Raw genomic sequence first — 17,360 nt, 5'->3', positions numbered from 1 at the left:
TAAGTGGTACTTAAGTTGAAGCTATTTAACCATGGGAATGCTCACAGATATTGAGCAGAATTTACTGAGTGAATAAGATGGCTGCCGGGCCTGGAGAATCACTCGGATTCTCCAGGGAGCAGGAATTTGTTCCAGATTTAGTTAGCAGCAGGAAGGGGCTAACATAGGCACTCATCCACTGGCAACAGGAAAGGAACTGGCCTACTTAAATCCAATTATTTCCAAGCCTACCAGGATGTAATGGTGGCTCAGGGATCAAAAGATACTTTTATGGGTCTCCTGTGTCTCCAGAAATGCACCAAACAAACCCTATTGGGGTTACCAGCAGCCAATCAGGGGTGGGGTGGGGGTGGGGGGGAGTCCTTTGGGTTTCCTCTGGGTCACCACACTCCGGTGCCTGTTTGGGTACACTGAGGAAAAATTTAGCATATCCAATGTGCCTAACCAGCACATCTTTCAGACTGTGGGAGGAAACTGTAGCACCCCGAGGAAACCCACGCAGACATGGGGAGAGTGTGTAGATTCCACAGTGACAGTGGCCCAAGCCAAGAATTGAACCCAGGTCCCTGGCGCAGTGAGGCAGCAATGCTAACCGCTTCGCCACCATGCCGCCTAATTTTTATTTGGCCTCTAAAAGCAAAGGCCTAGTTAGAGTTGGCTGCAAATTCTGCTACTCACTCGAGAATTAAAAGTACATTAAGTTGAGATTCCATATATTTATCTATAGATTAATACAATATTGAACATGCCCCATAATAAATATCAAAGGAGCTGATTATTTATAATCAATGACAGGCTTCATTTAACTTGCCAGAAAATGGCTCGGTTATCAAGAAACCCTAAACACTACACGCCTGTGACAAAAATGAGGGTATTGGGAAGGTGAAAGAAACCAACAAGGCTGGGAACAGGGAGGTCCAGCGAGCATAAAACATTTTCTAGTTTAATTGCCTCGCAGGCAGCCAGCCAAATCGCTTACTGACAGCCTTCAACAATAGGGAGGTGGATAAAGGGGCAGAGTGGAAGAGAGAAATCACGATGGGGAGGCCACAAGCTGCCATGAGGGACTGAGGGAAGCAGTCAAGTTCCTCTTGGCCCACAAGGAGTGCTGGAAAAAGCACTCGCCTCATGGAGCTAGCAGGGTCCCATCTTCCATTCACTGCTGGATTGCCCAATCTCTGGGAAACTAATACAGCACTTTACACCGTGTGGGAGCACAATTAAAATACGTTAATGAAATGTCCTGCTCCTGCACGGCAGGGCACTCAGATGCACTGCCTTCAGTCAACATCAAAGAAAATGTGCACTGTGTTGAGGACTTGGTCCCAGTATTAAATTTTTTAACACCCTTGCACAGCCTGCTGATGTTGCAGTTACAATCGAAGAGAAAGTTTTCACATTGGACAAATCCTTAAATGTACATTAGCTCTGCATTTAAATAACCCCTGCATGCTACGTTATTCAAGAAAATAATCTATGGGTAGAATTTCACAGGTGGTGGGACAGCAGGATTCGTATTGCTCTACCCCCTGTTCTAAGAGTTGGTTGGTAGCCGATGGACCCAAAAACAAAAGTTCGCCCCAGCGCAATATTGCACTGGAATATTCAACTGAGAGTGGGACATCTGCCCCTCGGTGGGAGGAAATCCCACTCCCCCCAGAGCTGCCAGCCAATCCAATTGGCCAACAGCTCCAGTAGTTTCAGCAGCACCAGAACCGAGTAGCGGGCACTGCGATGAGGTCCAGGAAGAACATCAGTAGGTCCCAGAGCCATATCAGCTAAAGGGGAGTTGGAGGGAGAGGTGAGGGAGGGGTAAAGGGCTGGATCTTAAAGGTCAGGTGGGGAGGAACAAAGGGGGGGGGCTGCCCCCAATGTGCAATGGGCACACCCCCCCACGCCTCCAAACACGTTGCTCCCTTCCTTCCTGTGATTCCAAAGCCTCTTTCAAAAGTGGACTTCTCACCCAGCTGCCCATGCCAAAGCTCTTATGACGTGCGTAGTGTGAAATAGGATTAATTGGTAATAAGGTCGTTGCCCATGTTTTTTCAGTGGCGGCCCCCTATTATGGGGATTCTGTTGAGCGGGAACATGGTGTCCCCCACCGCCGCACCTAAAACACACCTGGCAGGGAAGGGTTATAGAATCCAGCCCCATATTTATGGCTCATTTGATTGAAAAAGATTTCTTATCATTCAAAACCAAGCTGAGACACATCTTTTAATATCACTCATTTTCTAACCTAAATGGGTAAAATCACCCACTTTCTAATGGGTGAGAGTTTACAGCCTCGCTCATCCCGAAACTGAAAAATCCTGCCCGAGGTCAACAGGCCTTTCCATGATCCACCCCTCACGTAATGGATGAGATTGCATGAGATTGAACAATGCAACAAGTTTGTCCTGGATCAAACCATTTTAGCTGATCAGTTTTAATGCTCAGTAGGAATATTTAATCACCTTTTACAAAGGGTACTTGATGTTCAGTTGAATATCTCGCCATCTAAAAAGTGCTTAAAATCTCATTCAGGGCTCAGGACATTCAGTGCTAAGAGCAATCAGGGACATCAACTTCATAAGAGGGTCATTCTTCTAGTACAGACTGACTCAGTACGGCCCAGCAAGTCCCCTTAGGGATCAGGTACAATCAGGTAGTAAGTATCGCCCACTAACCTGTGCTTCAGCAGATTGGCCGTCAGGGCCAGAGGATAAAAGCTAAAGAGAAAAACAGAAATAGAAACAAAAACTGGAAACATAAAAATCCAACAGAAAGTAAAGGAGACAAGTGGGAGCAGGAGAAAAAGAGAGGAGCAAGGAGAGGTTTAAAGAAGAGAGAAATGTTAGCACCAGATCAAAGTCTAATAATGTACGTAAATAAACGCACTTATCTGCAATACTATAAATTGACAATATTTTCAAGTGTTTATTGTTACTGGTCTATTCACAATTAATTTAAAATACATAAAAACATGCAATTAATTTTATAATAAAAATTGTCAATTCGACTGTTAGCTCTCACCTTTTCTTCTATCTCTTTGATTTGTCTTTTTTGAATTTCTATCTTGTCTTCCAATTCTTTAATTCTCTGCGGGGGAACAAACCACAGATTGTTAGAGAATAACCAAACACATCCTGTAATGTGCAAATGGAAAGCAGTAATAAGCATAGATGGTTTCTGTTTCATTGCGGGGAACAATGTGTTGTGCACTCAAACCTACACAGTAACGTTAAAGCTTTCTAGTTTTATTTCTAAATTAGTTTGTTGAGTAATTGGCAATTTTCTTGCCGATGAGTTATCGGGCAATTTAAAAAGATCCTGTTCTTACTCTGCAAGCTAGGGGGTGCAGTTCTGTTTTCAAAGCAACCTACAATCATTTTCCAGTAAGCTTTCAGAAAGATGCTACAATCAACTCCCCAAAATATTCCATAGTTCTTCAATGCTTTGCTTAAAATAACCTTTATGTGGACTGCTTAATTAATAATAAGCAGTGATACCCACTCAGTTAAAAACACAGCTACTCAGGGAGAAGCAGGTATGTAAAGGCAACAATACAGTTCCCAGAATCGTTGCAGTGTTCCAATAAACGGAGATTAAAAGCTCAGTTGCTAATCTGGGCGAGGACAAAGGCCAATAGTCTCAGCAGCTGCTTAGCTACTGACTACTCAAGTGTTAAAACAAGTACAGATGACTCTCAAGTGGCGATAGCGTCGGGAGCTTTTGCTTTCTCCTTCGGGGTGAACATTCTTGTGCCAAGGACATGTGAAATAAACTCAAATAAAAGATGCCAGCAGCATTTACTTTTGGAAGAGTCCCTTTTTCTCTCCTTTCAAGGGGTGGCGGGGGGGGGGAGGTGCATTGGTGCCTGCGAAAGCAACCAGTCTATCCCAGACGGTATGTCTCCTCAGCACCTGCACACCTCTCGCTGAATGGTCATTTTGTTTGAGCAGACACAGGCTCCCAGTGTGCCTCCAGACCAGGAAGCTTATGTGCACAGAGTTACCATGGGAACACAAGCTTAAGAGAAATGATAAACGAATCATTCTTTCAGTCGGTGAACTCGAGAGAGAGAGAGAGAGAGATCATATCGTCATTGTGGAAAGTAAGGAGATAAAAGAAAATAAAGTGCTAGTCTTCGAAAAGCAGCAAACTTCAGTTCTTTATTTTAAACTGTGGTAGATCAGGATTGATAACCACATGATACCAGCAAATCTTAAAATATAAATATTTCCTGTCCATATTTTAGCAGTCCTTACTTACTGTGCTGACTGAAAGACTACTGGCTTTTCAGTAAAGGTGCTTTACACCAGTGTTTACATGTCTTACAACAAGAATATAATGAATTGTTTCATGTGAAGAGTTGAGGCACTAATTTTTCAAATGTAGCCCTTCATTTGATGTATCCCCTTTGCCCGTCTCCAGATCCTTTTGTGCTTTCCTCGTCCCTCTGTCACTGCTGCATTTCCACAATGTGAGAAACGATGTTTTTAGTAGTTGTTAAGTGACCACTAAATCAGACTGACTGGCCGCTCACAGCAAAATGCTTCCCTGTGGATTTGATGTACCCACGGGCAAATGAAAGCCCATTGATCTACGGCAGCTCAACTTGTCATGTCATTGGCAGCCCTGAGAATCACACACTAAAGCAAGTATTTACATTACAACGATCCACAACACCCCCCAACCCCATCCTCGAACATTGCTCCTTCCGGACACATGGAAGGGAACGTTAAAAGTTTTTTTAAAGCTTATTTATTATTGCCACAAGTACGTTGCAATGAGGTTACTGTGAATAATCCCCGAGTCACCACACTCCAAAGTCTGTTCGCGTACACTGAGGGAGAATGTAGCATGGTCAATCCACCTAACCAAGACATCTTTTGAGCTGTGGTAGGAAACCGGAGCACCCGGAGGAAACCTGCACAGACACAGGGAGAACGTGCAAACCCCACACAGACAATGAGCCAAGCCAGGAATTGAACTCAGGTCTCTGGGGCTGTAAGATAGCAGTGCTAACCACTGTACAACTGTGCCACCCTTGGCTAAACAGCTTTGGGTCTGGAACCTGATTCTCTGAACGGTCGGACATCACGTTGGTACAAGTGATTAGCATTGCTGGCTCACGGCGCCAGGGACCCAAGTTCAATTCTGGCCTCAGGCACGGTCTGTGTGGAGTTGGCACCTTCTCCCCGTGTCTGCATGGGTTTCCCCCTGGTGCCCCGGTGTCCTCCCATTCAATAGACATGCGGGTCAGGCTGATTGGCAGCAGAAATCAACAACAACCTGCTGCAAGAGCCTGAGCTCCATGAAGCCCTGATGCTCGGATGGATTGAGAAAGCTGATTTCCTGCATGTCGAACCTTTGTTGGTGATCCTGACCTCCTTGGGACGGTTGGGCCTCTGCTGTTGACAGTCAGCAGAGCTGAAAGGTGCTCAAACATTGCAGTGAAATCTGGCAGCAGGGAAGTGTGCCTGAAGGTGTGTGAAGGGCTAGACAGGCAAAGTGGCTTCCAAACAACCGACGGCTACCTGTCAAGTAGCAGCTGCACTCGCTGAGAGAAGAGCTTTGATCAGTTCCCTCTCAATGAAGAGCTTGAGCTCTTCAACATAACTGATCAAAGTATTCACAGCTTGTCAGTTTCACTGAAAAAGCTCTGTGCACAGTGCACTCTTCTCAGTGACCTTGATAAGTTTGGAAACAAGTTCCAATGGCTGGGAAATTCAAAATTCAGGGCTAGGGTGCTTCAGAATTGATCTTGTAACAACTTCAACAACACTTTAAGTGGTGCATATTGTTTTGGATGTATTGTGGGCACTTCTTCATCAGCTTTGAAGGAATGACTAAAAGGTAGTTTACTTAGGATAACACTGCCCTTAAATAAAACCTAAACATTGATTAAATTGATTAACCCCAGTTGTAGGGCAGAATGTTTGTCTTAGAGGGAAACTTTTCTTTCTTTTTGACATTATGGGCTGCACGTTGACACAGCGGTTAGCACTGCTGCCTCACAACATCAGGGACTAGGGTTCGATTCCCGGCTTGGGCCACTGTTTGTGTGGAGTTTGTATGTTCTTCCTTGTGTCTGTGTGGGTTTGCTCCGGGTGCTCCTGTTTCCTTCCGCAGTCTGAAAGAAATGCTGGTTAGCTGTATTGACCCAAACAGGCACCAGAGTGTGGTGACTAGGGAAATTTCACGGTAACTTCATTGCAATGTTAATTGCCTTACTTGTAACCAAAAAATTATAGTAGAAAGTTTTATTAACATTTGTTAAATTAAAAATTTATATATTAGTCATAAGTAAGGTTTACATTAACGCTGCAGTGAAGTTACTGTGAAATTCCCCTAGTCACCACAGTCCAGCACCTGTTCAGGTCCATGCATCTAATCAGCATGTCTTTGGACTGTGGGACAAAACTGGAGCACCCACAGGAACCCATGCAGACATGGGGAGAATGTGCAAATTTCACACAGACAGTGATCCAAGCTGGGAATTGAACACAGGTCACTGGCGCTGTGAAGCAGCAGTGCTAACCACTGTGCTACCATATCGCCCATTTGTTCTGAATGGTTTTAGTGTCTGCGGGATTGGGTTATAATATGAAGAGTATGTAACATTGTTTGTAACTGCAGTGTATCAAAAGACGTGTCATTTGTTCACAATGGAATGTAAACTCTGGAGGCCCAAGGAATGGACATTGTCTTCAGTCTACACGACTCTCGGCAATGTAACTGCTTCTGGCCACTGCAGCTCTGTGCCTGGCCGGCTTGAAAAGCTGTTGACTAGCCTTCCAAGGCCATAGAAAGTCTCGCCCACTGTCAATCAGCGTTCGAACGAGTGGGAGTTCAAGAGTCAACAGCTGTGCATTAGGCACCAACTCTTGGGCAGGTAAGGGCCAATCACTCACCATCCTTAAAATTCTACCCAAGTAGTACCAATCATATTGACTGATAAACACTATGGCTGGAATTTTACCATTCCTCCCACCATGGATTCGGAGCAGGCAAGGGACTGACCGTGGAAAGGTCCATTGATCTCAGGCAGGATTTTATAGTTTTGGGACCAGCAAGGCCATAAAATCCCGCCCTGTGTGGGTTTGACAATAAGAAGGGGCCTAGATAGATGTTGTTGAGATGTGCTTCTCAGAGTCTTGATTTGAAGAGCTAACAAAGTCTGGGGGAAGTAGGTGAAGGCCCTAAGGTTGTGGAAAACTGGCAGATTAATGACCTGTGAGTTTCCAGAATCAAGGAGCATGGTTCAAAGGCCTGGGGCCTAAAAACATAGGAAGCAACTCACTTGTTAGACAGCGCACTGTGGGAGGAATCTCACCACCAAGTCAAAAAGTTGTGAGTTCAAATCTCACTCCAAAATCTTGAACACAATGGGTGGAATTTTATTGGCTCACCCTGCCCATCGAAGGGTGGAGTGAACCAGTGAAGTCACGTGAGTGCCGAACAATGAGGATCACAGCCGATTTCTCGGCTCTTGCAATTTTATGAGAGCCGGATTTCCAGCGCGGACAGCCTCACTCCGGATATGGGCAAGAGCTGAATAATTTATTCAAATATATTTAAATGTTCATTTCCATGTGATTAGCTAGCTCAACGCTCAATCATCCGGACTCACTTGCCTTTATGGCCTCACCCGGAGAGGTTCTCTCTAGCGAGGAAAATAGCGGGGAACGGTCCTGTTGGCCTCGCTGATGGAACTGGAGGACATTGAGGTTCCCCCCCTCCCCGGGTTGGCCAAGGGCAAGGGGGCTGTACATTGGGCAGTGCCACCTGGGCACCTAGGCATTGCCAGCCTGGCACCTGGGCAATGCCCAGCAGGCACCTCGGCACTGCCCACCAGACAGTGCCAGGGGCAGGGTCTATGGAGGGCCGGTGCATGAAGGGGTTACCCAATCAGGGGGAGGAGGGGCCTCTTGTTCACTCTGGATCAGAGGGGCTTGCTGCACACTCTGCAACTGGATTGGATCGGGGCGGGGGGGGTGGGGGGGGTGGGGGGGGGTGGTGATGGCCCGCTGTAAACTCTGCAACTGGATTTGGGCGGGGGGGGTGGTGCCTGCTGCCACTCTGCAGTTGCGCTTGGATCAGGCAGAGGAGGGTAGCCTGATCGGTCTGGGCGGCGGGGGCTAGATGACCACGTGTTATGGGACTCGGGATCGACTGTGGGCCTGGTGATTGGGGGTGGGCAGCTGGTTGAGGCTGCCTGCAGTGCAGTGGCCTGACAGCTCTGTTTATCAGACCTCATCAGTTACAATTACACACGTGCAGAATCAGAGGTCTGCACATGCACGTTAGCTCCCTCTGCTGGCTGGCTGACGAATTAAGTCCAACCCACTGCCTACGACAGCTAGAAATAGTCTAGACCATTTTGTCAATGATTAAGTACATAGGATTGGGCATGAAAACCCACCCAAAAAATGGATCAGGAAATCTCCTAATTTTCACGCTAGCTGGACACTTAGAATCAATCTTATAAAGCTTTGTCCAATATCACGGCTGATGCTCCAGCACTCAAGAACAGCTTCCTCTCTGCTGCCATCAGACTTTTGAATGGACTTATCTTATATTAAACCGATCTTTCTCTACACCCTCACTATGACTGTAACATTACATTCTACATCCTTTCCTTCTCCCCTATGTAGTCTATGAATGGTATGCTTTGTCTGTATAGCGCAAGAAATAATACATGTCACTGTATACTAATACATGTGACAACAATAAATCAAATCAAAACCAAAACTCAGCATAATACTGCTGGAGTGCAGCACTGTCAGGAGTGCCGTCTTTCTGATAAGATGTTAAACAGAGGGCTTTCTTCTCTCTCAGGCAGATGTAAAGTATCCCATGGCACCATTTCAATGGAGCAGAGGGATTCTCCTTGATGTCTAGCTGATATTTTCGATCAACGTCACCAAAATAAATGATCTGGTCTGTATTTAACAGCTGCTAGTGGAACCTTGCTGTGCGCAAATTGATTGTCATATTTCTGACATTATAACAGTGGCTACAATTCAAAAGTACTTCATTACCTGTCAAGCATATTGGGGCACATGAAGATTGTAAGCTGTACTCTATAAATATATAAATACATGTTCCTTCTTCCTTTTGCATAGCAGACAGTAAAATTGGCCCCACCTTGTGTTTGTTAAGCAAACTATCTTGAATTTCCCAGCTATCAAATAGAAGAGAGATCAACACTTCCTTTATATGAACCACGCATAACTGAAAAATGCCTCCTGAAATACTTTCAGCAATGATATTATGTTATAATAACTCTCCATAATTTAGCAATTTCCAGTCAGTCCAATCCAACTCTTTTTTTATTCCCAGCCAGCCTTCAGCCATTCCCCTTTTGCTCCTTTATTTCCTTCTTAGCTCCCTGCATCGGCTCTCACTCTTCCATTTCATCATTTCCGCTGTGGTCTACTTGTATTTAAGGGCGGCAGAGTGGTTACAGCACTGTTGCCTCACAGTGTCAGGGACTCGGAATTGATTCCGTTTGGGTCACTGTCTGTGCGGAGTTTGCACTTTCTCCCCATGTCTGCCTGGGCTTCCTCCAGGTGTTGCGGTTTTCTCCCACTGTCCAAAGATGTGTGGGTTAGATGGATTGGCCACGCTAAAATTGTCCATTAGTGTCAGGGAATTAGCAGGGTAAATAAATGAGCTTAGAGGGATAGGGCCTGGATGGGATCATTGTCGGTGCAGGCTTGATGAGCCGAATGGTCTCTTTCTGCACTGTAGGGATTCTATGATTGTACTCATTTCTTCTTTCTCTCTTATCTCAGGCCTTCTGATTTATTTTGTTCTTCTAGCTGCTACTGCCCTTGATTTCTGTTAAAATTTTCTGACCTTGCATCATGCTGACTACAGCATGCCAGTTACTTCAATGTCCATGAATACAAGCTATATACACCAGTAGGCAGAAAATTGGCAACAAAATTGGGGGCAGCACAGTGGCACAATGGTTAGCACTGCTGCCTCACAACCCTAGGGATCCGGGTTCGATTCCTGGCTTGGGTCACTGTCTGTGCAGAGTCTGCACATTCTTGTATTTATGCAAGTTTCCTTTGGGTGGTCCGGTTCCCTCCGACACACAAAAGATGTGCAGGTTAGGTTGATTGGCCGTGCTAAATTGCCCCTGAGGAGGCTAAAGAGAGCCCCCCAGCTACTCTCAAATGTGCACAATCGTGTGCATCTTGTCGAACAGCATTACGGTGTGGTTGGGCAGTTTCTGATCAGAAAGCACAGCAGCGGGTAGTCAAAGCTGCCTAATACACACCATCAGCATCCAGCTACCAGCCGTCCAGGACATTTATCACAAACACTATCAGCGGAGATCTCTCAGCATCACCAGAGATCCAACCCATCCCAGCCACAGACTGTCCTCCTGCCATCTGGGAGGCGCTACAGATGCATTTGACCCCATACGGCCAAGTTCAGGAACTGCTTCTTCCCCAGAGCTGTTACCCAACTGAACTCCGTCCTTTAACATATTCCAAGGCGATGGGTATTGTGCAATATGCATGTACGCACTTAATGACTGTTGGCACGATTTTATAATGACAAACTTGCATTTACTTTTTCTTTGTATCTTGGGAGCCTGCAAGCTCACTTTTCGTTGTATTTGTATTTGTGCACTATACAGTGACAATAAGGTTGAATGGAATTAAATTGAATAGTGTCAGGAGAATTAGCAGGATGAATGCGGGGGGTGCAGTTTGGGACAAAGTTGCAGAGCACTGAGGGATTGAGGGTCGAGTATGGAGGAGAGATGGTGGGCACATAGGCACAGAGACAGCCCCTCAACCTGGGAGGTGTGAATGGGGCAGGGGTTGTGCCTTTGCTAACAACATTATTGCGGGGAACTTTATGTTCAAAGGATCAATTGTGGGCTCATTATGAGCTGTTTGCATTAGTTTACAGGATCATAGAATCTCAACAGTGCAGAAGGAGGCCATTCAGCCCATCGAGTCTGAACCAACCACAATCCCACCCAGGCCCTATTCCCGTAACCCCATACATTTAAACCTGCTACTCGTCCACATACTAGGGTCAATTGAGAATGGCCAATCAACCTAACCCGCACATCTTTGGACTGTGGAAGGAACCTGGAGTGAACCCGGAGGAAACCTGCACAGACATGGGGAGAAATTGCAAACTCCACACAGACAGTGACCCAAGACCAGAATTGAATTAGGGTCCCTGGCAGTGTGAGGCAGCAGTGCTAACACTGTGCCACCCCATTAGGTTATATTAATTCCACATTAGATGGTGCATTTACCAACTAAATCACCTGAATAGTTGATTTCAAGACAAAATTTAAGTTTTCCCAAACAGGAAAATTGATTAGTAAACACAATGCTTGACCAGGAAGTCATTGCCTCCTTGAAGCACTGTCCTGATTTACACTGAACTGATTGAGATAAATGAGGAGTGTGCCAATCATTAGCATTCCATTCGACAGTCTGCACTCCATTATTAACATGAAGGTCCAGGATTTCCATGGAGCGGCAATCACAAACAGACTGCCACTTTGCACCTACTTACTTTCACTGCAGTGCCGTTCTACCTCTCTCGCCTGACCTTCTGACTCTGGCAAGGCGAGAAAGCAGCAATCTAGTACCTTCCAAAGCCCTTCAGTTGAGTGCACCAGAGACGAGGAAATCACACAGTCTCTTTTCCAGCACTTAGGGAAGGTGACGGCATGGTGGTATTATCACTAGACTATTAATCCAGAAGTTCAGCTAATGTTCTGGGGACCCAGGTTCGAATCCCACCAGGGCAGGTGGTGGAATTTGAATTCAATAAAAAAAAATCTGGAATTAAGAATCTACAGATGACCATTGTTGATTGTCAGGAAAAACCCATCTGGTTCCCTAATGTCCTTCAGCGAAGGAAATCTGTCGTCCTAACCTGGTGTGGCCTACATGTGATTCCAGAGCCATAGCAATGTGTCCTCCAAGGGCAATTAGAGATGGCCAATAAATGCTGGCCAGCCAGTGACGCCCATGTCCGACAAATTTTTTTTTTTAAAAAGCTGATAGGTTGGAAGGCCCAGCTACTCTGAGAGACCAGGGAGAAAGCGTGTAATTGGATCAGGAGAGTTGCGAGGGAGGTTGGTTGGTGGGGAGAGGGGGGTGGTTTAATATCAGTTGGCTTGTGGGGAAGTGATCGTTGAAGTGGGGTGGGAATTGTGGTCAAAAAGGGAAAATCAGCTGGTTGCTGGGGGTGGGTTGGGTGGTCTGTGGAAGGGGGTTGTGTGGTCGGTAGGATGGTCTGGAGGATAATGGGGCATGGGTGTAGTCATGGGTGGGGGAGGGGGGGAAACATGGTAATGGGGTAGTCAGGGATTGGGGCCCAATCTGGGATTCAGAGATGGTAGTTAGGGAGTCAAGAGAGTACTTGAGGGGGGAGATCCTTGGGGGATCAGGGTGAGTATCCATATATAATTACCTAAGAATTAGAAGCATTTTTAATTCTTCTAGCATTTTCTGTTAAAATTTATATCTCCTCATGTTATAAGTATTTCAGCTGGTAAGAATTATTTTTGTCATGGTTAAACTGTATAGTTAAATAAAAATTCTTTCGTTAAAAGCATCCTAGTGGGTCAATAGAATCACACCTGGAGTGAAACACCGTATCTTCACACTAATGCCAGAATCAAAAAGTTGTGGTCTCAGCTAACTTCCTAATATATCTTAGAGTTTGTTATGATTCAGGTCAGAAATTCCACAATATTTTGTGGAGCCTGCATGGATCATAAGTTTTGCATCTTGAATTTGGCTAATTTAAGCATGATATGCTTCACTTCAGGTATGGCTCAAATGACCCAGTAGGGAGCTTTTATCGAACAAAGTTTATTTAAGAATATAGTTCACATGTATGGACACAAAATTAACAACTTTTATCAGCTACAAAACAACAACAATGTACAACCCTTAACAAATATATCTGAGATGTTCCAATCAAAACCACAACTTCCTTTAGATAAATCCCTTTTCACAGGTTTAACACAGCAAAGACTAATGCTCATGCGATACTGGAACTGAGTCCTTTGGATGAACGCTGCAGTTCTCTTGAAAAATCAGAACAATTTGAAATTATGGCACAGGGAGGAAATGGTTAGCACTGATGCCTCACACCTCCAGTGACTGGGTTTGATTTCCGGCTTGCATCACTGTCTGTGTGGAGTTTGCACATTCTTCCCGTGTCTGTGTGGGTTTCCTCCAGGTGCTCTGGTTTCCTCCCACAGTCCAAAGATGTGCGAGTTAGGTGCATTGGCCATGCTAAACTGCCCCTTAGTGTCCCAGGATGCGTAAGTTCGAGGGATTAGCGGGGTAAATATGTGGGGTTACGGGGATAGGGCCTGGGTGGGAGTGTTCTTTCTGCACTATTGGGATTCTATGATTCTATGTTAACAGAGTGATCACCGTTCTGACTTAGACCTGGATTTTGCAAATACAAGTATATCCCTGGAACTAATTCCAACTAACATGATTAAGAATCTAAAAGAGAACTGATTAATAACATAGTGGCTTTAGCAGCACAGTTGGCCAACAATTTTTCGAGCAGCAAATTCTTTAAACTAATGACATTCTTACGATGATTGGGCCTTTCGTTCGAATAACAGACCCAAATCATCTCACTGAACAATGATAGGTACAAGAAATAGACAATTTGAAGCTTTTGGCAATGTTGCTTTTCTTTCCTTGAGTTCACATTAAATTTGTGAAGAAATAAATTTGCCAGGCACTCGTGTACCTGATTTCCTTCAGCGTCTACGTGCTGCTGCTTTTTTCTCCTGCTTTTTCATTGAGAAGTTTCTGCCCATTACAATGAAACGACTGTGGTTGAAAAGAACAGGAGGGGAGATAAGATTTGACAATGGCAAGATTGGGTTTTCATACACTGCCGATTGTCGAAAGAACTACAGATTGGAGGAACTCAAGGGCTTTGATTTCCTGACAAAGAACATCAAAATAGGAGATGGGTTGAACTTTGCTTCAAGCACAATGAGAAGGCAGGAATGAAGTGACACCCTAAACAGACAATGAAAGCCTTGGAACATAGTATAGGTGGACTTCTGGAATACCTTTAATTAAAGCATCCCACATAGGCTTATTGCAATGGATATCCTAAATAAAATTGGAGTTAGTTGGGAAATTGGATTAGAAATTAAGCCTTAGTTGCTTGTTGGGGAAGTGGTTTGGGATGGGTGAAATGCATTGGGACTCTATTTGACCTTCCCTACATGAACAACCTGGACTCAGAAATGTAATTCAAGATGATCAGATTAACAGAGGGATACAGTGCTCACATCAAAGCCAGATTGCCAAGTTCACTGAACATTATGGGCTGCGATTCTTCAGTTTTGCTATAAGTGCTTCCGCAAGAGGGAAAACTAGAGTTCTTCCCCGTAAACGTTGGCAGTGCCTGTCCGGTAGAATGCAGCTACCTTTACAATGGGCCATCCAACCACAAGACCCCCATCATAGGTTACAGTCCCGAGGTCAATCCTCTTCCATCAGCCTCAGCCCATCAACCACCGCCCCTCCCCACCCCTCCCTCCCCAGGCCCCTGGGGGACCCTCCCTCTGCTGCTCGGCAGTAGCAGAGAGGCACCTGGGCACAAAGTCGACCCCCTTTCTGAGTCCAAACTCCAGGTCCATGTCTACCAATATCTGAACATCCCACTGGAGGGGGCATGAGCATCGCAGGAGGGTGTGGTAAAGTTTTAAAAAGCTTATTTATTTATTAGTCATAAGTAGGCTAACATTAACACTGCAATGAAGTTACTGTGAAAATTCCCTGGAATTGGGATTCCAGCCCAAAAATAACATTTAAATGACCAATTATGATTAGTCATCAGGTTCCCACTTGCTGTGGCCAGGAATTTGATCAGGACAGGCACGGAGGGCAGGGAGACTTGCAACAGGTTTGACTCCCAACAAGAATCCCATTTTTTGCCTAACACCCAAGAGGTCACCATGATTCATAGAATCATAAAGTCACAGTATCACTGCAGTGCAGGAGGAGGTCACTTGGCCCATCGAATCTGCACTGACCACAATCCCACCCAGGTCCTATCCCCATAAACCCCTGCATTTAGCCTAACTAGTCCCCCTGCCAGGAGCTAAAGGTCCTGGGTAATCAACCCTCTATAAATGGATGGAATCACAGTGAAATAAGGGCAAAATACAGCGCATGCTGTAAATATAAATGACAGCAGCTAGTGGAAGTGACTATTTCGACAGAAGCTTCTGGTCACCAACATCTGGAAACACCAACAGAAAATGCTGCAAGCACCCAACAGGTCAGGCTGCATCCAGAGTGAAACAGCGGTTAGTGGTCTAAACTGAAATATGCAAGATTTAATCTAGACAAATGAGACAGTTGCATATTGGAAGAAAAACGGGGAATCCATTAATGAATGGTGTCAGATTAGCTGGGAATGGGTGTGAGTTCATCATTTGCCACATCAATTGCAAAGCGATATTTAACAAAGCATACAGAAGCAATAATCTTTCCCTCAATATCAGTAAAATGAAGGAGATATCAGGAAGCATAGTGGAAGACATGCTCCTACATCAATGGTGATGAAGTGGAAATGGTCGAGAGCTTCATGTCCAAATCACCAACAACCTTTCCTGGTCCCTCCATGCCAACGCTACAGTTAAGAAAGCCCACCAATACCTCTACTTTCTCAGGAGGCGAAAAAAATTTGGCACGTTAGCTACAACTCTTGCCAACTTTTACAGATGCATCATAGAAAGCGTCCTTTCCAGGTGTATCACAGCTTAGTATGGCTCCTGCGCTGACCAAGACCGCAAAAAAACTGCAAAGGATTGTGAACGTAGTCCAGTTTATCACATAAACCCATCCATAGACTCAGCTACACTTCCTGCTGCCTCAGAAAAGCAACTAGCATAATCAAGGACCCCAAGCAACCCAGACATACTCTCTTCCACCTTCTTCCGTTGGGAAAAAGATATGAAAGTCGGAGATCATGTATGTACCAACTGACTCAAGAACAGCTTCTTCCCTGCTGCCATCAGACTTTTGAATGGACCTACCTTACATTAAGTTCTTCTTTCTCTACACCCTAGCAATGACTGTAACACTACATTCTGTACCCTCTCCTTTCCTTCTCCCTTAAGTACTCTATGAATGGTATGTTTTGTCTGTATAATACACAAGAAACAATACTTTTCACTGTATCCCAATACATATGACAATAATAAATCAGATCAAATAGTAAATCAAATCAAATCAAATAGAATGAGCTTAAGTGCTATATGCTTTACTAAAAAGCACTATATTCAATTCTGACCACTGAAGGTAACTTTATCTAAGTTCTAGAAGCAGTACAAAAAAGGACTACCCACAAGGCTAATCCCTAACGTCAAAGGATTTAATTATGAAGAAATATAGCCACGTTAAGGAGAATTATAATCGAGAAAGAAGGGAAGGCACTGCGTTTATAATCATTGCCTCAGGTTGTTCCAGGGTGTGCCAGAGCCAATGATTTTACTTTTGAAGTGCCACTACAGATGCTTTGCAAGCAAATGGGGAAGTTAATTTGTGATGACAAGGTCCCACAAAAAGCAATGAGATCTTGGAAGAGTCTTGCAGGAACCAGTAAAACGTGACAATTTTCATCAAATGTTTCCACGCTGGAGAATTCCAATCAGTGTTGACAAGATTGTGGAGTGAAAGATTTCGGCCTTTCCCTTTATCCAGGCAGGAAGCTAATTAACCATTTCCAGTCGCTGCTGTGGGTTGTATTAGTTTGTGGAGTAAACTCTGATGGATTACGAGAATCAATATTTTGAGGTGAGAAGCAATATTTTGATTAACACATTGACTCCAGAGTTTAACTATGCCCTTCTTTCAAACCTTTCTCAATTCCATACCTGACCCGTTTCTCACACATCTCGGCTGTTTTCATACTTGCTTCGCTGTTCACACGTTCCTTGTTCTTTTCAGGTATTAATGTTTCTACCATTTGAACGGAAAAAGATCAAAAGAAGCAATCTTTGCCACCCTCAAGAGTGTTGTTCTGTTCACTACCCCCTCCGGCCTGCCTCTGATGTTTCCTCTCCACAGGCGTTTATCCCGATCTCACTACAATCCCTTGTTAACTGGCAAAGTTTTAATTTCCTCTCCTTCCCTCCAGGTTTAAATCTGATACCCTATTCTTAATCAAGGTCTGTCTCAGATATCCTAATTCTTGTATAGTATTGTATAGTAGACACACACACACGCATCTATACACACACACATACACAAACACACACACACGCATACACGTGCACACATGCGCAAACACACACACATACACTTACACACATGCACATATGC

The 17,360-nt window shown here is 44.7% G+C and overlaps 1 protein-coding gene across 1 annotated transcript in view; it reads right to left on the bottom strand.

The window, feature by feature from the left end:
- Positions 1-17,360, bottom strand: part of LOC145346972 (uncharacterized) — a 464,774-nt gene that overhangs the window by 102,563 nt on the left and 344,851 nt on the right. The window contains exon 24 of the mRNA XM_080194876.1: positions 3,016-3,081. Coding sequence (XP_080051002.1) covers positions 3,016-3,081 — 66 coding nt within the window. The remainder of the gene's footprint in view (positions 1-3,015; positions 3,082-17,360) is intronic.

This window comes from Carcharhinus amblyrhynchos, chromosome 1 (assembly GCF_965287045.1).
Source record: "Carcharhinus amblyrhynchos chromosome 1, sCarAmb.v2.hapA, whole genome shotgun sequence".
Lineage (NCBI taxonomy): Eukaryota > Metazoa > Chordata > Chondrichthyes > Carcharhiniformes > Carcharhinidae > Carcharhinus > Carcharhinus amblyrhynchos.
This window is presented reverse-complemented; position numbering and strand designations above follow the sequence as displayed.